The 22,709-nt window shown below is 42.9% G+C and overlaps 1 protein-coding gene across 4 annotated transcripts in view; it reads left to right on the top strand.

Annotated features, from left to right (window-relative positions):
* DOCK5 (dedicator of cytokinesis 5) overlaps positions 1 to 22,709 on the top strand; it is a 213,681-nt gene that overhangs the window by 162,470 nt on the left and 28,502 nt on the right. For 3 of the 4 annotated variants that reach the window (XM_034661244.1, XM_034661246.1, XM_034661247.1), the window contains 12 exons: positions 1,906 to 2,000; positions 3,337 to 3,415; positions 4,784 to 4,884; positions 7,745 to 7,833; positions 8,140 to 8,294; positions 8,874 to 8,959; positions 11,117 to 11,276; positions 12,039 to 12,079; positions 12,728 to 12,818; positions 15,624 to 15,743; positions 18,347 to 18,436; positions 20,299 to 20,403. In XM_034661244.1, the coding sequence (XP_034517135.1) occupies positions 1,906 to 2,000; positions 3,337 to 3,415; positions 4,784 to 4,884; positions 7,745 to 7,833; positions 8,140 to 8,294; positions 8,874 to 8,959; positions 11,117 to 11,276; positions 12,039 to 12,079; positions 12,728 to 12,818; positions 15,624 to 15,743; positions 18,347 to 18,436; positions 20,299 to 20,403 (1,212 nt within the window). The remainder of the gene's footprint in view (positions 1 to 1,905; positions 2,001 to 3,336; positions 3,416 to 4,783; positions 4,885 to 7,744; positions 7,834 to 8,139; positions 8,295 to 8,873; positions 8,960 to 11,116; positions 11,277 to 12,038; positions 12,080 to 12,727; positions 12,819 to 15,623; positions 15,744 to 18,346; positions 18,437 to 20,298; positions 20,404 to 22,709) is intronic. The other variant, XM_034661245.1, reaches the window with a different exon arrangement.

The raw sequence follows: 22,709 nt of genomic DNA, 5'->3' as shown, positions 1-22,709 counted from the left end.
AAACACACAAGGACCAGCAGACAGAATGCTATTTAATAGTAGTAATAGTAGCAGTGGATCCAGTGATGAACCACGTGGCTTAATCTGGAGGCCTCCATGAGCCTGCACTTAAGCCACGCTCTGGCAGGCAGCATGGTAAGGGGACCCGTAGTGATAACGTGCCTGCTGTGCCTGCAGAGACCGAGAGCAAGAGAATTAGGAACAGAAGAGGGGAGGGTGGAGATGGAAGCTAGGGGTAACAGTGTTTCTCCTCTGTAGGCAGAAGGTGTAGTGGGTTTAAAAACACAGGCTTTAGTACATCTAGATCTGGGTTTGAATTCTAGCCATCCTACTTACTTCTATGAAATTTTGGCCCAGCAATTTAACTTCACTAAAACTCAGGTTCCTTGTCTATAAGATAGTACCTATTTTGAGGGTTCACATAAATGAGTATGGATTGAATCAACACCTGGTAATTACTGAGCTTTGTGCTTGGCATGTGGTTAATGCCTATGAAGCTAGCTGTTTATAATAGTAATCTTATTATTGTCATGTAAAATAAAGTTAACATAGAAATAGTTTAGTGACTCTTTAAAAACTTCCTTCAGAAAGCAGGTAGAATAAGGGAAATTGTACTAAATTCAAGCTCTTGACAATTTGGTTCTATTAAGTAAACAAACAAAAAAAAAACCAGGTTCAACTCCTGTCTTCCAGAACAAGGGTAAGCTCTTTCCCCTGTATTATCTAACTAAAAAAGGATTATTATCCGCACGAGGAAACTATTACCATTAGGGGCAAGCCTGTGGCTACAGCTAGGCCGTAATCCTTGCTTCAGAAACCACGAATTCTTACTGATTTAAGAGAATTAATAGAATAGTTAATAAATGGTGGATATACTTCAAATGTATGATGAAAAAATTTAAAACTCCTGAAATATGCCTGTGATTTGAGAATGGAGAATAGAAAAGTTTGACTCTCCATTGAACTGGAGGAAGAGTCAAGGGTGGTACAGACTTCACAGCCAGGATTGTTCCCACCCCGCACTGTGTGGCATCCCGAGTGCCGGAAGTCGGCCATCTTGCCCACCGTCTGGAAGGAACATCGTTAGAAATAGAACCCAGGCGGCCTGCTTCCCAAGTCCCACATTCCTTCTGCTACATGATGTAACTCATGAGATAGAACCCTGCGGTTTAGTGCCAGAGGAATTGGCCTGGATTTTCAACTCAGGAATCCAAGTGGAAAAATGTCTAAATTTAACTAACTAATAAATAAAAACCTTTCAAAGCTTTTTAGCTTTGAATTTTAGTCCAAATTGTCCTAAGTTGCTTTTTGCTCAGTCTCCTTTTGCGTCGAATAGCTATTCTGCAGATACTGTGCTCTGTGTTCGTTATTAGTTATTACTGTCATCTCGACCCACTGCTACTGACACTTTTTAAGGACCCTTTAGGCTCCTTCCCCCAGGCTACCCATGGGAACATTCCTGGAATAGGAAGAATCATGACTTTGCTTTTTATTTATAGCAGTTTTCTTCTGTTCTAATAATAATAAAGGAGAATTGGGCTCAGAGTTACAAGACGTATCACAATTGCTGGTAAATTCATTTTAAGTGCAGTAGATCTATTCGGACGAACCTGGCAGCAGAGGCCTAAAGACACCATGGCTCGAAATTTGGGGTCCAGAACCCCAAGTTCTCTTTCCCTCTCTCCCACTGCCCAGCTTCTATGGCCTTAAGCAAGTGTTTTACCTTCTCACAGCCTCAGTTTTATCATTTATAAAATGTGGACAGCTTTTTTGTCCTTGTCAGATCCCCAAAAGCCCTTATTAAAAAGATAGGCTGTAATCAGGGGCAAGGGACGTCTTGTTCTGATGTCACGCTCCCCCTCATCACCTCGTTTTCCCCAAACGTTTCTCCTTTGTTCTCTGCAGGACTTCCTCATGGAGACTTTCATCATGTTTAAGGATCTGATTGGAAAGAATGTCTACGCCAAAGACTGGATGGTCATGAATATGACACAGAGCAGGTAAGACGCCCTGGGGCCAGGCATGAGGCCTTTGACTCTGAATACTTGGCTCTTGTGACCAGGTGACCTGTTATCTTACCTTCAGAGAGTGCTGTTAAATCTCTTGGCGGGACATCATGCTCAGTAGCGTAAGGAGCCTCCTGTTGCTGGAATGCTGGTTCTGGGCTCGCATTCTTGCTTTCCCCCTGGGCTGTGGCAGCTGCCCTGCCTTGGGCTCTCGGCTCAGATATAATCTCCTCATTGCCCTCCTGTCCACCTCCTCCCCAGCTCTCCCATAGCACCCTTCCATGGCTCCATGTGGCCTTCATCATCATGATAGGCAGGGCCTCGGTCGCCTGGCCCACCCTGCTTCTCTAGCCTTACCTGCTGCTGTTTCCCTCAATATACAGCCTGCACTCCAACCAAACTGGCCTCTTCCTGGTCCCGGGACATGTTTTGTGTTTTCTGTTGGGTTTCTTCTTCCACCTGCCGTGTCTTCCCGCATAACCGCTGGCTGTCAGCGTGCCATCATTCAACGTCCTTCTCAAATGTCATCTCCAGAGGAAGCCTTTCAGACCTGGAAGTGGCATTCTCTTCCTTTGATGTCCAGTACCTCTTTGACACCGCCTCCGCCAAGTTCTCCATATTCTTGGTTGGGTCATGGTGACCCCCATGCAAGTAACCCCCACCAAGTTGTAAACATCTTAAAACCAGGAACCCTCTCTTTCAAGGCAAAACCTAAGCCAGTTCTTTGTAGTTGTTGGACCATAACAAATACTTGGTGAATGGGAGCAAAATGAATTAAGTATATATATTTTTTCAGAGTTTCAGAATTATATACACATATATACATACACATATATGTACACATAAGTATATGAAATAAGATTTCAAAATTATATATATATATACAGATAATAAGATTTCAGAATTTTTTTAAAAGAAGTAAATAAAGTAAATCATTCTAAGAGTTGTTAACTCCACATACCTGATTAGAAAAACCCTTCCCAGCTACATACAGATTAAAGAAAAACTCCCGTCAGTATCACCAGACTTGGAAAGGGAAGCCTTGCAGTGGAGTGCGAGGAGCCCTGCCTGAGGCTCAGGGGACCTGGTTGATCTACCCTCAAGTGGCTGAATTGTGATGCAGCCTGGAGTGGCTCTTGTAGGCAGTTCTAGAAACTGCGCTTGAGTGTCCTTTGCAGTCCGCTCTGGTGTTGCTCTCTAGTGACCTTGATAGAGCTAACGGTCTCATGTTGCTGAGTCCAGGTTTAGATTGCTTCAGTTTTTCAGGTAGATGGTAGACGTTTGGAAGAGCAGAAAGTTCCCTTCTTTATCTGGTATTTTCCTCCCACAGAGTTTTCCTCCGTGCGATAAATCAGTTTACGGAGGTTCTCACAAGGCTCTTCATGGATCAGACAAGCTTTGAACTTCAGGTAAGTATGCTGCTCACCTAGGAGGCTCCTCGAACTCTCAGCCACCCTGAGACAACGGTGGCATTTTGGAAAATGTCACTTCAGATTTTATCATTTTCAAGTGCAAACAGTTTTCTTGCTTTTCTCCTTTCCCTAAAGCACACGTTCCTGTCACTCTGTCCTCCAGACACAAGCAATTAGAGTTTTATTTTTCTTTCTGTATAACTAATACAGGTTAAAAAAAAAAGTAGTAGAAAATATGGTTAAGGAAAAAGAAAAAAATTGAAAGACAAATAGTCCTACCCTCTGCTGTTACTGTAACACAAATACACATATACACATGTGCTTGCAGATGGACACGCAGACATTTCTCTGCCTGCAAGTGGTTTCGTTACTAAGGAGAGGTTTGTATACACACTTGTGTGAAAATCCAAAGTGGTAGTGAAACAGGTGACCCCTAGCTCCATCTTCATTCATCCAACAAATATTAGAGTATTTATAGGTTCAGGGCACCATTCTAGGCCCCGGTGAAGGCAGACACGTTCCCCGCTCCCATGGTGCAGACAGTTCGTTGGTGATGTGCTTTTGCTGTATCATGTGGCTTTGTTTATATCTGTAGAACTTTAACAGTGGAGAGTCATCAGAAGAGAAGATTATATATGCATTTATAAATACATCTGTATGTGTGTGTGTCTGTATGAGCTAAAGTGGAATATCTATATTTGCTAGTTAGGCGTTATATATATAATATATATAATAAATTATATATATATATATGCCAAAGTGGAATCAAGCTGTGCAGTTCTTTGGCAACCTATTAATATAATCTTTTCTATCATCTTTTCAATGATATTAAATGTTTTCACAGTATTTTTAATGTCTGAGTATAGTCTGTTGCATGGCCCGGCCATGATTTATTTAACCAAATACTTCTTGTGAACATTCAGGTTGTTTCTATCTTCTGTTATTTAAATAACACTGTGAAGGCCTTCGTTGCTTTAAATATTTTTAAATACCCATGATTATTTTGCCAGGATAAAGTCCTAAAGTATTTACTATTTCAGAAGTTTGGCAGAATTTTAAGGCTTTTGATACATATTGCCAAACTACTTACTATAAATGGGTGCACTTCTTGGCGGCAGTTTTCCCCTATCTCAGGAGTAAAGACAAATAGAATAGCCTGGATTAAAAAAAAAAAAAAAAGCTTAATAGCGAGTGTTAAAACTTTCAGGGCTGAATAATTGAGACACGAGAAAGAAAAAGGGGCCTGGTGGATTTTATTTTGTTTTTTTCCTTTGAGTAAATTTCTACCATGTGGCACTGTTTTACTCTGACCCATATTAATGTTATTTTCCATTTCTTTTCACCCACATGATCAATGTTGAGCAGCTCTGGAACAATTACTTCCATTTGGCCGTAGCATTTCTCACCCACGAGTCCCTGCAGCTTGAAACCTTCTCTCAAGCCAAGCGCAACAAAATTGTCAAAAAGTAAGTGTCCTCTTAAGAACTTGCTTAAGATTGGCAAGGTGGGGGCGCCTGGGTGGCACAGCGGTTAAGCGTCTGCCTTCGGCTCAGGGCGTGATCTGGCGTTATGGGATCGAGCCCCACATCAGGCTCCTCTGCTATGAGCCTGCTTCTTCCTCTCCCACTCCCCCTGCTTGTGTTCCCTCTCTCACTGGCTATCTCTATCTCTGTCGAATAAATAAATAAAATCTTTAAGAAAAAAAAAAAGATTGGCAAGGTGATTTCTTCCATTTCTATTTTTTTAAAGATTTTATTTATTTATTTGAAAGAGAGCACAAGCATCGGGGAGAGGGAGAGAGAAGCAGACTCCCTGCCAAGCAGGAACCCCGATGCAGAACTCGATCCCAGGACCCCAGGATCATGACCTGAGCTGAAGGCAGACACTTAACTGACTGAACCACCCAGGCGCCCCAATTCTTCCATTTCTATTCAGAGCAGGATTTTTGGTATCACAGAAACATTAACTGTTCAGGGGCTCCCCATGTTGTTGATGAGATCAGTCTTAATAGAATAATTTAATAAGCTTCAAATTTCCTCTAATTCACATCTCTTTTCTCAAGGCCCCCTTCATTTTCCCATCAACCGTCACAGTTTGTTTTTTTTTTTTAGAGATTGTATTTATTTTTGAGAGAGAGAGAGAGAGCACAAGCAGGGGGAGCGGCAGGCAGAGGGAGAAGCAGGCTTCCCGTTGAGCTGGGAGCCCATTGTGGGACTTGATCCCAGGACCCTGGGATCATGACCTGAGCCGAAGGCAGATGCTTAACCAACTGAGCTACCCCAGTGCCCCAACCATCACATTTTTTAAAAATGGAATCCATACTTGGAGGTTCACTGAGGTTGGCCAGTACTCCCATCTCCAAGAGCTGCTGTCCATCTGCTGGCTGTTTACCCACATTGCAGGCACAGCACCTCTCCCACTCACGCTTCACAAAGCCGCACTGTTTCACCTCTCGGTCACTTCAGCAGAGGAGCCAAGACTAACACATCCCCTAAAAATGCCCTCCAGATTCCTGGCTTGGAATTCGATGTGGACATATGACCAAGAGCAATGAGAGATTTAGGGAAGCTTTTCATTGCTTTCCTTTCCGGTCTGTTTCAGAGTTCACGGAGAGCCTGGAAACTCAAGGCTGTGTAGTTAAATAGAACGTGAGAAATGTGTCATTTAAAGGCTGTGAAATTTGAGCTCTATTCCCTTGCTGGGATGTCTGGGATTCTAGGCAAATTATTTGGTATCTGTCTACCCCTGGTTTCTTCCTAAAACACTGAGATCCGTGGCTCAGAGAGTGAGATTTAAATCTCAAAGATAAAAAGTAGAACCGGTTTTACGGATTTCCCTGTGGGGTGAGTATGGAGAGAAAATTGATTTTTAAGATATCTTAATCTTATTCTTTAAACTATCTTAAATGACATGACTTCTTTCAAGGATGGATTTGATTTTGGTCAAACAATCAAAGTGAAGTTAGTTTACACCAAGTCTGATAAATAAAGTGGCTAGTTAGGCTTAGTGATTCTGGCTTTGATCAGAGAGAATCGTGACTAAGTACAGGCTATATAAAATATATATGCATATGGGCAAAGGTGCACCTTGGGAAAACATTTTTATTGATGTTATAGAAATATGAATTAGTTTTTTTCAAGATTTCTCTTATTTTTAGTAGAAGTAGCTTCGACAGCAGTATTAATAAACAATGGTAGTTATCATTTATTGTTTATTATGTGCCAGACATTAACTACATATGCTTACCTAATATGTATTAATAAAATTAGGTGTTTGAGTTAAAATGGAATAGTAAGAGAAGTTTGTTTTTGTTTTTTTGTTTTGTTTTTGTAGAGAAGTCTTTATTTTATTTATTTTTTTACGAGAGGTCTTTAAACAAGAGTTTTATACTGGTTTCTGAAGGCATTTACAAAGGACGAATTTGAAAACAATGTTTGGTGCAGTGAGTAGAAAATGTCAAAATGTGGTTGTAGGATGGACCATGAGTCCCTATTAGAGTTACGTGGGAACGTCGGCCACATGGAGTTTGACCCACCCGATTTCCAGTTTTCCCAGCCCCTGGCCTTTGTGGTTTTGGTGTGGGGTTGCCTCAGGCCTGTGTATTCTTAAAGAGATATCCAGGTGATTTTGATTCATCTCCAGCCACGAACCACTGTCTAGATCAATGTTTCTTTCTCTCTTTTTTCATTATCAACTCCTTTAAGGAACCTTTTCAGAAATTGGTTTTCCAGTCACACCCCCCAAAACACTAACACCACAGTATATATCCTGCATATCTGTTTATGTATTCTGTGGATATCTGTACTTCATCCATAACAGCAGTGAGCCTTCTGTGCCCCAGAGACCAACTTTCACTCCTCCGGGGACACCCCCCCCCACACACACACACTGAGAAGGTATTATCTAGAGCCTCTCAGCGTGAGTACTTTGAAGTGCAGGTGGGTTACTCAGATAAAAAAGTATAAAGTCAGCATTTTGTTAGACATCAGTCACATGACTATGTAAATCACCTCATTCACCTTCCTTTTCATTGGTGCTTGCTGTGTTTTGTTTTGTTTCTTTGCTTAACAGCCACTGGAGCACTCCTCACCCTTCTCCCTTCAGTAAGTTTGACAGTTTCACTTCTCAGTGTTCGCATTTGGCCCCCTCCTGCTAGTAAAGTGCCCCTCTCCATGTGGCCCAGTTCTCTTTGGGGGTTCTTTTCGGTATTGACTGCATCTCTTAAAGTGACCTTGCCTCAAACCTGTGGTAAATGTGACCGAGAGAAGCAGCGGGCTCTTCTTACTTGCCTTATCATTTTAATATGTGTACTCATTTCCACTGCAGATCTTTTCTTGTTTATGATCTTCTTCCTAGATACGGGGACATGAGAAAGGAAATCGGCTTCAGAATCCGGGACATGTGGTATAACCTGGGTGAGTGTATGACGTTGAACTGGCCGCACACGTCTATGTAATAAGTACCCCATGACTGGTTCTTTGGAATTTATTTCCCAGTAACCCTGAGACTTCTTTGTGTGTCTCGAAGTGAAAGTTGACTTGGGAGGTCTTGTATTATGACATCTACATGTTATCAGAATATAATATTTAGTCATTTACTTCTGAATTGAGTTGATTTACCCACATGACCTTTTCCTTTTCTTCTGGCCCCATGGAGGAACGTGGTGATGTTTGACTTCCAGTGAAATCACTTTTTAATATCCTCACTTACTTTCATTTCAGGTCCCCACAAAATCAAATTTATCCCCTCCATGGTGGGTCCCATTCTGGAGGTCACCCTGACCCCTGAGGTCGAGCTCCGGAAAGCCACCATCCCCATTTTCTTTGACATGATGCAGTGTGAGTTCAACTTCAGTGGGAACGGCAATTTCCATATGGTAAGAAGTGGTAGAACTGGAATCTTCCGAACGTGCGGACAGTCAGCTCTTGCTTGCTTTCTTTCTCTATAGAGAAACAGTAGCCCAAGTATTACAAATCCAGGGTGGTCTAAGAACTATTAACTTTTCACTTTGTAAAGCAGTTTGAGATAGAATTGGATATTCTATCCCATGATCTTTTTGCTACATGTGTTTACTAAAACAACACTGCATCTCTGGTTAATTAAAATTTGACATCACACATCTTAATCCTATCTGTTGCGGTATAGCTGGGAAAATAATGCCATGGATTGGGGGAATGATGCGGTGGTCTTTTATTTTGAGGTTTCCCTCAAAGGAAGAAAGGGTATTTTTTTTTTTCTGCAATGTAAAGCAACATGAGACTAGTTTAGAGCATTTCAATAGAGCCCTGGTACATGATTAATGGATGTGGACAATCTTCCCCTAGAATATGGTGGAAAGCGTTCACGGGTCAATAAAGCGGTTGGGTCGAATCTAGAAAGGTTGGTTGGGTGTCTTACATGTCCTCTTCTAAGGATACCTGGCATTCTCCTGTGAAAATTCTGACTCTGCTTTCAGTTTGAGAACGAGTTAATCACGAAGCTGGACCAAGAGGTAGAAGGGGGCAGAGGAGATGAACAGTACAAGGTCCTTCTGGAAAAACTGTGAGTATTTCAGAAACGAAGTCTCAGGTTGATGCGTCATAGAGTGATGGAGAGAAGCAGGCTTCTGCTGCCCTTATAGACTAGTCGAGTAGATCCAGAAGCACTGGGCTCACCACCACAAATGGTCCTCGGTGGGGTTAATGGAGTTGACACCAGCTACTGCTGACATTTGTTTGTCGGAGCGAGCCAAATGTCCATGTTTTCCTGGCCAGCCCGGCCCCTCGGGAACAGAGCAGATGGAGGAGAAGGGGGAGATGTACAGAGCGACGGCATTTTGCCCAGTGTTTGAATTGCTGAACTTCACCAAACGTGCTCTCGCCTCTAATTATGGCTTCAAAGAACCATTTTAAAGGAGGAAGGAAAAAATATTTCAAAGTCCACTTTACCTTTCGAAATACCTTATGCCCTATAGAGGGCCTCTGAGAACACCTGTTTTTTCTCCAGCCAGGTTGGTCTTTGCACTGCCCTACCCACCTCCCCCACATCCAACATCTCTGTTCCTTCCTGTGCTCACAGTATCACCGCCACTCCCTACCCACCCATGCATAGCCCACACACCCCTCTTGCCCTGTGAATTCTCCTTTGCACATATGGGATTACAACATAAAAAGGTGGTTAAAAACACTTGGATGTTGGAGGTGGAGAAACCTTCAAATCTGCTTTTCACCATATCCCAGGAGCATGACTTTGTACAGGTGTTCTGACCTTTCTGATGGCTCTCTTTTTTTCATCCACACGAATAGCGTGTACACTTTGCTATCGGTTGAGTTTAAAATGAGGTGATGCATTAGCATAGCCTCTGTTACCAAGCCCGTGCTGACAGAGCATCGCTGCCGTGGGTTTGTGCTGGTCGCTGCTACCATCCTCAAGCCCTCCGTCATCCATGGTGCTCACTGTCTGAGCCTGCTTATTCTTTGGGTTCTTTGAGCCTTTGTGATACTGACCGGCTGCGTCACCTGTTGATTGGGTATATGCCCCTGTCATTTTGTTGTCCACCTCTTTTGTGAGCATGACGCACACTATTCTGTGCTTGGGGACAGGGACTCCCAGCTCTGTTTTCTTTTTTGTTTTTTAAGATTTAAGGAGCCAGCACACTGGGTGCTCAGAAATGGAACTGAATTGATGACTCAGCTGTATTTTCAAGAACCAGAACTCTTTAAGTTTGCTTTTAGTGGATGACAAGATCTGTTCGTGGATCTTTTAAGTCTACCTGTTTGAGTTTCAAACCCTCCCACATTATCACTCTTGTAATTCGGATCCCGTACAGGAGTTAAATGGAGAAATTACATACATATACACACACAATTTACAAATGATAAACTACCCTTTTTTTTCAATCCCAAGCTGATTTTTCACTGCAAGAGCTGCTTTTTTTTCCTTCATTCTTCCTGAATCATTAACTCAGAAAAATATGACTACACAAATCTCCAGTGTTCAAGAATATTCCTAAAGTCTGGGCTAATTCTTTGAGCCTATTTCTTTCTTTTTTTCTTGTTCTCTGAGTTTTCTTCTAGTTGTCAAACCAAAGAAGCCCCTAGAGAATGTGTTTGCTCTATTTGGGTACGGCAGGAGAAGGTTTAGATCAAAAGTTTATCCTTAGCTCATTTATTTGTAAGTTTGCATTTTTGTTGTTGCTAAATAGCACTTTCGTCCGAAGAGGACTGCGTATGGATATGCACTAGATTCTAGGCTCCTCAAGACTGGGCGCTGATCCAAGGCTTTCCAGAATGCCTACAGGATGCCCTGAAGTGCTAGGCTTTAGGGAGAATAAAGACATAGAAAGGTGGTCTCTTTCAGTTTCAGTAGAGCGATCAGATAGCATACATAATAAACCTTTTGGGCCAAAGTTCTAGTTTCTGTGGTATCAACAAAAGACAAAAACAAAAAACAAGTACAGATAGAAGTTGAAAGATGGGCGTTGTGGGCTGGGGTTCTAAGTGACAGTGGGACTTGAGCCAAAGCCCTGAAGAAATGTAGGACTTGAGTCAGCAGGAGGGACAGCATAAGCAAAGCCCCAGTGTGCTATGGCCTTGCACAGAAGGGTGTGTGTCTCCTGGTCTGGCGCCATCTGCTGCCAGGACCTTGGACAGTGCTCATTAACACTGCTGGAATGACAGTATGCCACACGGGCATTTGTCTCTACTTCCACCCTTCCAGGCTCCTAGAACATTGCCGGAAACATAAATACCTCTCTGCCTCTGGAGAAGTTTTCGCATTCCTGGTCAGCAGCCTGTTAGAGCACCTGTTGGACTACAGAACCATTATCATGCATGACGAGAGCAAGGAGAACCGCATGAGCTGTACTGTGAACGTGCTGGTAGGTGTCAGGCCCCCGGGTTGGCGAGAGGGCACTGCTGGGCCACCCCTGCAAGCGTAGCTCAGCTCTGAGTAGATCTCCCAGACACAAAGGTACCCTGGGGCCACCTGTATGGTGTCTATGTCCTGCTGAGTCTAATTGGAACTGCTGACTCAGCTCTGGACTCAGATATCAGGTCCCACAGACATGGGGATGGAAAAGTGAAACATAAGCTCTTGGCGCAGCTCTTACTCGAAGGCCATCCTTCACCTTTTCCTCTGTCTTGTTTATATGTGGTTGCTTTGTTGTTGGAAATACTGCATCAGAAACACTATACTGTGAGGAGAGAGTCTGTGGAATCCTCATGGTGGTAGAACTCTGTGGTCTTGCCTTTCCCTAAATATATGTAACTGGGACCACAGACCTCAGAAGTTTAGTCTGCTGTGCATTCCTCTGCTTAATATAAATGAAGAGCCTGGCTCCACTGACCCTTTGAGGAAAAAAAAGACCATTAGCTGACTTGAGTATCAGTTGGCTATCTGTTCACTTAGAGGGTTTCCTTCACGTTTTTTAGAGGCATGGTCCTAAAAAAATTCTTCAACTTATCTTTATAAATGGTCACTGCCTTTCTTTGTGTGGGGTATTTGTTAAAGGAAAACAATAACCTCTGGAAAAGTGACACTGTTGAAAAACAAAAGTAGTGATTTGGCCATTTCCGTGGCTAGCTTCTCCATAACCTTTGACTTACGTTGGTATTTTTGCCCCTCTTTTTTTTTTTTATAGAATTTTTATAAAGAAAAGAAGAGAGAGGACATATATATAAGGTAAGCTGGAGGAGATTTCTGCTTTTGCCATTTATGTCATGGCTTTATTATTTATTTCTTCAGTAAACAAATACTAAGCCCCAACTCCATGCTTTGAGAGACATCAGAAAGTAGGTGATATGCCCCCTTCCCCTTGAAAAGGTAAACTCTTTAGACAGACACTTAAGTACAGTCTGAGGGAATTTAAAGGGGGATGGTGTTGGGATTCCGGGGAAGGATAGAAGCCTGGCCAGAGCAGTTAGGAAAGGCTGCGTAGGGCAGAGGCATGGATGGACAGGTGCCTTCTGTCAAGGACCATCAGCCTGGGATGCTGGAAGCCCTGAGCATGAAACAAACTTTAACTATGTGCTTTTTCTTGAGGAGAGATTCCATAGCTCTTATTAGCTTCCCAGAGGGGTCCATGACATTTTTAAAAAAAGTTAAGCCCCACCACCTTAAAGGAAGAGTGCAAAGGAGAGTAGATGGAGTGGAAAAGACACAGACAGAAGCAGCAGAGAGGGACAGAAGGAGGGGAAGACAGGAAGGGATGGATTCCTTTGTCTATGAGAAAGGAATAGGGGAGGAAAGATGGGGAAGCAGGCTGCGGCCTGGTTGCAGAATGAGCTGAACCCGAGTGGCAGAAGGCCTCCTCCCTCCCCTTCTGACCAGGTACTTGTACAAGCTGCGGGATTTGCACCGAGACTCTGAAAACTACACGGAAGCGGCCTACACCCTCCTTCTCCATGCTGAGCTACTGCAGGTAAGTGCATCAGGGATACCTTTTTCCCTTGGGTGGAAGTCAGCTGCCTAAGCCCTTTGGGACCAAATCCTGCACGCTTCCTGATTTTGGATGGAAGAAGCCTTATTCAAGGGAGATCCTTTTATCCAAGAGCAGTTGTATGCCTTCTAAACAGGCACAGCTAATCTTCTGATCACGGTTATGAAAATGTCGATTATCATTTGTTTAAAAATCCTTCAGAAGCAGAGCACAGCTTGCGGGCTTCCAGTAATTAATTGACCATCTAATTGAAGAAGCAAAATACACGTCGATTAATATATGTAAAAAGAAAATTGTAGAACTGCCAAGAAATGAGTTGTAAACAAATATAACAGCACTTCCCTACTCACACTCTCTTACAAAGTCAAAGTAGTATGCCGTGGATATAAATGCACTTATATGTCATGGATCCAAATGATGATTTCTAGCTGTGACCAGTCCTCTAAGTCTGCATTCATGTATGAACTGTTCTTTCCGCAACACGATCTCGGAGCAGCTAATAGACAGCTTGCACTTCTCACAGCAGTAACAGAAGCTGTCGTTCCCCACGGTGCTCTTGGATCCATTCTTACCCTCTTCTTTCTTCCCACTTTGCTAAAGGGCACCTCAGTCTACCCAGGCTCTCAGGCAAATACCTGTTGTCATCTTTTATTCACCTTCCCACACTGAGGCCAAGCTAGAATCGAGGACCTGTAGCGTCTGTGAACACCTCTCTCAAGGCACAAACTTACCCTTTTTTCTTTTTTTTTTTTTCCTGGGGTGGGAACAATTAAGATCTAGTCTCCTAGAAAATTTCAAGTTTGTGATGCAGTATTGTTGTCTGTAATCACTGTGCATTAGATGTCCAGGATTTATTTATGCTCTGGCTATCCTTGCGCCCTTCAGTAACATCTCCCCAGTGCTCGTGCCCCCCAACCTCCTGTTAACTACCACTGTGCCCTCTGTTTTCATGTGTTTGGCTTTTTTTAGAGTCCCTATGAAAGAGCTATCATATAGCATTAGTCTTTCTCTATCTGGCTTGTTTCACATGTGATACCCTCAAGGTCCATCCGTCTTGCCCAGAATGGCAGGATTTCCTTCTTTCTCGTGGCAGAATAACATCCCATTGCATATATATCCCACACCTCCTTTATCCATTGTTGGACGCTTAGGTTGTTTCCATGTCTTGGCTACTGTGGATAATGCTGCAGTGAACACGGGAGTACAGACATCTTTTAGGGATCCTGATTTTATCTCCTTCTATCCACTTTTCTTTACTTCATTGCTGTTGTCCTGGTCTATTGTCTCTCCCCTGGAGCATGACGGTAGCCCCCTATTACATCTCCCTGTCTCCATTCTTGCCCCAGCAATTAATTTTCTGGTATAATTTAATTTTTATACTAAAATAACACGCGTGCATTGTTCTTAGCTTTGTCATTAAAAACAGGAGTCCTCTGCCTCACCACTTCCCAGGGCAGCCGTTCACAATTCGTACTCAAGTTCAGGGCACTGAAACGCCTATTGCATATGGGATGGTGGGAGGGCTTGTTGACTGTGGAATGATCACAAAGAGATTCTGCTGTGTCAGTGACTGTAGGTCTTTTCATCTGTGCTCTCAGAAAGTTAAACTCTCTACCCTGGCATAAAGTATGAGGTGTGGATGCAACTTGTTCCCCCCAGCCAGCTACTGAATTTAGGGATGCTGTTTATTAAGTATAGTCCATATTTTCCTCATTGGGATGGTATTCCATCTTTATCATGTCGTAAATTGCTACACAAGGCAAGTCTCTTACCGGATTGCCTCTACTTTTGCATGGTCTGAATGAACACTGTCTGTTCACGCACCAGGACCATACTGTGTTTTGAAGGTATGTTTTACTACCTGGTAGTTACTCTTCATTGCTGTTCTTTTTTCAGAGTTTTCCGCCCTATTCGTTTTGTTTGTTTTTCCATATGGACTTTGGAATCATGAGTTAAAACATTGATATAGGAAGAATTTCCCCTGTTTATGGAGTAGCATTTTCTTATCCAAAAACACGATAGGACTTTCCATTTGTTGAAGTCTGTTTTTGTGCCCTTCAATGGCGTGTTAAACTTTTTGTATAGAAGTCTTGCATATTCCTTGTTATGTTGATTCCTAGGTATATTTTTTTAAATTTAATTATGGTAAAATACACAGAACATAACATTTACTGTTTTAACCATTTTAAGTGGACCGTTCAGTGGCTTTAAGTACGTTCACATTGTTTTGCCTGGATATCTTCTCATTGGGGTTTATTCTTGTTGGCATCTTCTCTCTTCAGCATGGTTATCTATTCCTGGGAAATCCATCTCTAAATTATTTCTATATTTGCTAATTTTTACGCTGCTACTGAATTTTCTCATTACCTGTGATAGTCGTTCAGTTGGCACGCTTTGGGAAGGCATGGATTATGAAGAATACAGTCTTTGTTTGCGCACAGTCATAGTTTTACCCCTTCCTTCCCATTTTTATACTTCTAATTTTTTTCTTCCATCCTGTTGTCTGAGTGATACCGTCAGTGACCAGCAGTTGTGCCGGTCGGCACTTTGCCCCCTTCCTGACCGTTTACAGGAATGCTTCATGTGGTTGCCCATTCGGCGTGACACTCGTTTTGAAGCTTGTGTTTAATAAATAATCTAAACAATATGGCCGAATCAAAAATATATACAAATATGTCTGTGACTTTTATCAGCTGAATATGTGTTACATTAATCTCCCTTAGTTAATTGACTTAATTAATCAAGGTATTACGTTAATCTCTTTTGTTCCTTTTGTTTGTTTTTCAGTGGTCTGATAAGCCCTGTGTACCCCATTTGCTTCAGAGGGACAGTTACTATGTCTACACCCAGCAGGAGCTTAAAGAGAAGCTGTATCAAGAAATCATATCGTACTTTGACAAAGGCAAAGTGAGTATTGGGCTGTCTTTTTGGATTAGGGAAAGGAAGAAATTGGCTGCCATGTTGCAGCGCCGTTCTGATGCTGACTACCGGTAGTACAGTTCCCTCAGGTTAGGGGAATAGTCCCGAGTGAGACAGCCCTCACTTCAGACACCGGCCATGGTTCAGGGGTCTCTGGGCCATCCACCCAATCACCAAGTAATGATAAATTGGGGGAGGGAGTCCTGTGAACCCCTCAGATTTGATAATATGCTGGAACAACTAACAAAACTTGGTAAAGTGCTGTGCTTATAACTACAATTTTATTTTAAAGGACACAAATCAGGACCAGTCAACTGAGGAAACATATAGGGCAAGGTCTAAGAGCATTGCAAATGTAGAGCTTCTGTGTCCTCTCTGCGTGGATGCAGGGCACATCATCCTCCCAGCGAACTGATGTTAAGAATTTCACTTGAGCCTCTGTGCGTAGTTTCTGTTGGGGTTTCATCTGAAGGCTTCGTTGGTTGCATCTTTGGCTGCATGAGTGAACTCAGTCTCCAGCAGCCCTCTCCTTCCTGGAGGTCCGGCTGATACCATGTTGCTCAAGGCCCAGATCTTCTAATCCCATGGGCTGCAGTGCTGGCAAGGCCAGCCCCGTTCTGGGACCATCCAGAGGCCCACTGTGAGTCCCCTCATGAGTATAAACTCAGGCGTGGTCTAAGGGGCCCACCAGAAACAACAAAGGTACTCCCATCACTGGAGAAGTTCCAGGGGTTTAGAAGCTCCCTTCCAGGAACTCAGGAAAGACCAGACAAATCCTTTATTTTAAAACAATGACTCATGACTTACTCTTTATTATTCCCATGTGTTTCTTTGAATTCTGGTATTTTTAGTGGGAGAGCAAATGAGTAGATAAATTAAGCTAAGGAAGTCAATAAAGATCAGTTATTGAGGACACTTAATCCAATGGAGAATATAATGGGCGGCCCAGGGCCCCACTCTCCATAACAGTAATTTTACCTTTAAATACTGCTGAGTGCCAGGGGCTAGCACCGGTCATTTTCAGCACATTCTCTAGAGATTGTTGACCAGCCCCAGGTGCTCATCCCTAGGCCACTACTTGCCTAACACGGTAGGTAACAGGCAACCTAATTAATTGCCCCAGGGGCTCTCAAAAAGGTAAAATAAACCTGTGAACTAGGCAGGAAGTTGTGGAGTGTCTGGTCAACTGGACAAAGTGTGTCCAGCTGGAGGGCTTTCAAAATGGGGGAAACATATGGAGGGCAAGGGGAAGGAAGCAACAAACCATGTGCTATCCAAACAAAACAGATCCTAGATTTGACTCGTTTCAGAGGTCTGGAGAGTTCTCATGGACTGCCACTTGCAGCCACTATTCCTGATTTAACAGTGGAACCTGTTGGTTAGATAGATAAATAAACCAAGGCAGCCTTTGGAGTGGGAAAGGATATTTGCAGATGGCATATCTGAAAAAGGGTTAGTATCCAAAATTTATAAAGAACTTATCAAGCTCAACACCCAAAAAACAAATAACCCAGTTAAGGAGTGGACAGAAGACATGAATAGACATTTTTCCAAAGAAGACATCCAGATGGCTAACAGATACATGAAAAGATTCTCGATACCACTCATCATCAGGGAAATGCCAGTCAAAACCACGATGAGTTATCACCTCACACTTGTCAGAATGGCTAAAATTAACAACACAGGAAACAACAGATGTTGGCGAGGATGCGGAGAAAGGGGAACCCTCATGCATTGTTGGTGGGAATGCAAACTGGGGCAGCCACTCTGGAAAACAGTATGAAGGTTCCTCCAAAAGTTAAAAATAGAGCTAACCTATGACCCAGTAATTGCACTGGCATAACACACAAGTTCATGGAACTGTAAAAAGTACAGCACCCCAGTGACATGTTAGGTAAATAGGTATTTACCTAAAGGATACAAAAATACTAATTCAAAGGGATACATGCACCCGACGTTTAAAGCAGCATTATCAACAATAGCCGGATTATGGAAAGAGCCCAAATATCCAACAACAGATGAATTCATAGAGAAAATGTGGTATATATACAAAGGAATATTATGTATAAAAAAGAACGAAAGCTTGCCATTTGCAATGACATGGATGGAGCTAGAGTGTATTATGCTAAGCAAAATAAGTCAGAGAAAAAGTGCGTATGCACACACACACACACATGCACACACACACACACACCCCAGAACCAGAACTAGGGCCCACACTACCTTCCTTTTCCTCCAACAAGACTTTCATGCTCTCAAAACCCAGGCTTTGGAACTGGTTCCTCTCAGCTCTCAATGGTTTCAGTGCTTTGCCCTTTCAATGCAGTATTGCTTTTGTTTGGGAAACATGGTATTCTTTCTGTTCTCACAAACAGAATTATAGAACATGGCAAAGCAGCCAATGTGTAGTAGCTTTATCATGTCAGAAGAAAAGGTTTAGTTGATCCAAGAGGTGAGGCGTGGTGAGAATATGTGCAGAAATCAACCCACCTGACTCGTGAGCCATTGTCAGCGACTCTCCCTTGGCTTTCACAGACAGGATCAGTGACTGCTTTGTTCTCTGCTTGTAACCCTATTTTCTTTTTCTGAAGATGTGGGAGAAGGCCATCAAACTGAGCAAAGAGTTGGCTGAGACCTATGAGAGCAAAGTATTTGACTACGAGGGCCTCGGCAACCTACTGGTGAGTCTGGGTCAGAATGTGTCAAGTGTCCAGCAGGGGTGCTAGAATTTGTGTTCACAAAAATGTTTTTGTACATTTGAGAGAGTCATGATAAACAGTGTTCTTTACAGTGGAAAAGCAAACCTTGCTTGAAAGAAAAATGAAAAAAAGATGAGGTCCAAAAGGTGTTATCATTTTTCCTCCAAATTATCTTTGATAAAGAGCTCAGGACCGTTGCCGACAGACCCCTCTCCCTTCTCTGTGCATTTTGTTTCCCTAGAGTAGGGACCCTTCATATTCCTGACCCATCTTCTCTTTACCCTCTCAGTTATTCTGCCTTCTGTGAACACTGTCCATATTTCAAATACTTTCTGACATCTTCTGTTCATCAGAATTACTTGTTCTGTGGTCCGCATCCTCAGGGTCCTGCTGAATGAATGAACTGCTAATCTTTGAGCCTTGTTTTTTTGTTTTTTTCTACCTTGTGCACATTTTGGTAAGTTGTTAAATGCTTCTTCTGGATCTTGATTCTCAAATTTTCTTCTCCCAAAATGTCACTGGGGTGCTGTACTTTTTACAGTTCCATGAACTTGTGTGTTATGCCTGGCCACTGGCACAGGTCAACTATTTAAAAACAATAGAGCAAAACAAAAATAATCCTCTGAATGTCCAGTGGTAGGCCAACACACATCACATTTGATAATTTTTAGTAGTGGAATCACAAAAGGTCAGGTCACCTGTTGTTATGTAATAACACAGTTGGCCCTTGAACAGTGCAGGGTGGGCAGCTTAGGGGTGCCAACCCCACCTTCCACAGTTGAAAATCCACATATAACTTTTGACTCCCCCAGAACTTAACTACTAATGGCCTGTTGTTGACTAGAAGCCTCACTGATAACGTATTTTGTATATGTATATACTGTGTTCTTATAATAAAGTCAGTTGGAGAAAAATGTTAAGAAAATTAAGAGAAGATATTCCTGTACTATATACTGTATTTATCAGAAATATCTGCATGTAAGTGGGTTCATCCATTTTAAACACATGTCATTCAAGGGTCAAGTGTAGCTTCTTTGAGGGGAGAGTTTACAAGATCACTTTGAGAAGAACTTGCCGGTGTGTTGTACCAACTCCTGCTATCACACACACAAAATCACTTAGTTTCATAAACTAAACGGAGCGGTTAGTGATATAACACGTTACCCTGCTAAGAAAACGTGCTAGAAACCTTCACCTAAATAAAGTTAGTAATACAGTCATGGGACCATTTTGAGAGGGGCCTAGGGACATGCCCCGAGGACCCCTGTCTGGCTACCTATTTTACTTTCTTTAAGGCTTACTCTCAGCCCTGGCTGGGAAACCTGTTCCCATGGGAAGGAGTAAAGATAGGGCTGGGACCAGACATTGAAAACCAGAACATCACCACCACCTTCTGCGCACTTGTAGCTGAACCAAGGACTTTAATCCAAACCACCTGTGTGAACCAGAAAGTTCTTTATCTACTTTTCTCATGTGTCTCTGTTTAAGTGCAGTCACCCTCTGCGAATCTCAGAAAGGGCTTTTTAACCTTTTAGGGGTCCTGAACCCTCTTCAGGAAACTGGTGAAAGCTAACACTGCCTCTCTCCTCAGTGGAACGCATACGCGTGCCTCTTCCCACGGGCAACTCCAGAGATTGCCAGACCCTCCAAAGCTCATTCATGGACCCAGGTCCAAACCCTTCAATCCAAGAAAGGGGTAACTTCTTGGCCTACAAGATATTTTCCAAAGATTTTTCATGTGCCTCTTGGCCCATGGGAAATAACAAAGCAAATAGTCTGATCTTCCCCACCCCTCAATGGTGCCCTTGTAACCTCCCTGTGGAATGTCTTGTTTTGTTTTCCAGAAAAAAAGAGCCTCGTTTTATGAGAACATCATTAAAGCAATGAGGCCTCAGCCTGAATACTTTGCTGTTGGATACTACGGACAGGGCTTTCCTTCTTTCCTCCGGGTAAGAAACCTCGGGGTGGTCCTCCGAGCCATTAAGCCATGCAGTCTGAAGGAGCGAAGGTCTTCATCTCTTTTCCAGATGGGCCTAGTGTGTTAGCAGCTGGAGGCCCGTGTTCTCACTGTGGGAGGTCGGGGAGGGAAAGCACTTCCTGCGTGGCCGGCCTCTTCACCCCATACCCCAGCCTCTGGTATTCTGGCAGCTCCTTTGTAAAATGACTTTTCCCAGGTGGAATGAAAAAGGGAAAAACAGAACCATCGCCTCCACGGCTCTACTGCTACAGGTCAGGCTGGGGAAACGTGTGGATTGATGTATTTAGTTGTTTATTTTATTTCCAGCCAGAGCCAGTTGGAAAGCAAATATCCCGAGGACAAGACTGTAAAAGTTTCACAAAAATAAAAACAGGTGTTGTAATAGTGAGAAGGACCATGTTTTTCTCCTTCTCAAAATTTTCTATAATGTGATACTGATTTTAAAATCTAAAAAACAAACAAAATCTTATTTTTTCCCCACACAAAAAAGGAAGCCGCTGTAGAGCTGACTGTGTTTAAACATATTACCCGTTTTCCTTCCCCTGATTTAAGAAAAAGTGAGAAAGGAAGTACTTTACATTCTTCCTAGTGCCCAGTGAGAGGTCACTCATTCATTCAGTAGCTGTGTACTGAGTGCCTGCTGTGTGCCAGGCACATACGAGGCAGATTCGGATCGGATATGGTCCTTACTGTCATGGAATTTACAGCCTCACAGGTGTAATGTTAATTAAGTAATCACGCAAACGAATGGGAATTGAAACTGACCAAGAAGGGTTTTCTGTGCCATAAGAGTTGGTTAACCAGGGAGTATTTATCCAAGTATCATAAAAACTTACATTCACATGAAAAAAAAATTGCACGTGATTGTTTATTATTTATAATCACCAAAGACTGGATACAACTCACGTGTCCCTCCGTTGGTGAAGGGATACACAAACTGTGGGATAGCCATACAAGGGAATACTACTCAGTAATTAAAAGAAATAAACTCCTGATACACACAAGCATGTGGACGAGTCTCGGATGCATTGTGCTAAGTACAAGACCTGAGACCATAAAGTTTGCATACTCTGTGATTTTATTTATGTGGCATCTGGCCAAGCCGGCACTTACAGTAGGGGTGGAAAGCAGAGGAGTCATTGTCTCGTCGTTGTGGGGGAGGGTTGGGCTTCAGAAGTTCAGAAGGGCGTGGAGAGGTTTGTGGTGGTGGTGAAACTGTTCTGTATTTTGATTGTGATCATGGTTTTGTTTGTCAAAACTCACAGAATTTTACACTAAAGGGGGTAGGTTTTACTATATGTAAATTATGCCTGAATTTTTTTAAAACTCAGGAAAGACTTCCCAGGGAATTTCTGCTTCAGCTGCAATTTGAAAGTTGAGCTTGGAGTGACAGGGATAAATAAAGGTGATAGGAGAAAAGCATTGCAGGCAGAGAAAGGGGCAGGCGAGCACGTGGCGGGGCCCGGGAATGGAAGACCAGTGTGGCAGGAACAGAGGGAGTGGGGCGAGTGGGGAGTTGAGGCACGAGGTGTGGGGAGAGCACACAGGGCGGGGCTGTGGGGCTGCCCTGGCTGTGTTGTCAGTACCCCACAAGCAGGAAGGAGCCATTGCAGACTCTGTGTGTTGGCAAAATCATCATCTGGCTGGTACAGATGATGGTTGGGTATGCACAGCTAAGCCAGTTAGAGACTATTACAGACATTGAAGGAAGGGGTGGCCAGTCGTCCTCGGGAAGTGGCTTTAGAAAAAAACTGGAAGGATTTCGAATGATAAAGTAACAGTATTTGTTGGTTGTTGTTGGAATATGTGGGTGAGGAAGGAGGGAGGTGGCAAGAATGGTTTCTGGGTTTCTGGCTACATAACTGGAAGGGCTGTGGAGCCATCCACTAAGACAGCAATACTGGAAAATGGAGTCATGGTAGAGAGATCCAGTCCATTCATTGAATAAATATTTATTGAATTCTTACTCTGTGCCTTGCTGTATTTTGGCATGGGAGCACAGTCCGAAACACCCCAAATCCTTGAAATTTTGGAGCTTATATTCTAGCTTGGAGACACACAAAAAGTAAGTGACACATTTAGTATGTCCGATGGCCTAGAACAATGTCGTCATCCCATGTAGACATTCTGTATGTATCATGGAGAAAATGTCGGGGCGGGTGAAGAGAGAGGCAGGTGGTAGGGTGGAGTTGTAATTTTAAATAGAGTGAATGAGAAAGACGTCAATAAGAAAATGACATTTGAGCAAAAACCTGAAAGAAGTGAGGGAATAAGCAA

Source organism: Ailuropoda melanoleuca, chromosome 5 (assembly GCF_002007445.2).
Source record: "Ailuropoda melanoleuca isolate Jingjing chromosome 5, ASM200744v2, whole genome shotgun sequence".
In the NCBI taxonomy this organism is placed as follows: domain Eukaryota; kingdom Metazoa; phylum Chordata; class Mammalia; order Carnivora; family Ursidae; genus Ailuropoda; species Ailuropoda melanoleuca.
This window is presented reverse-complemented; position numbering and strand designations above follow the sequence as displayed.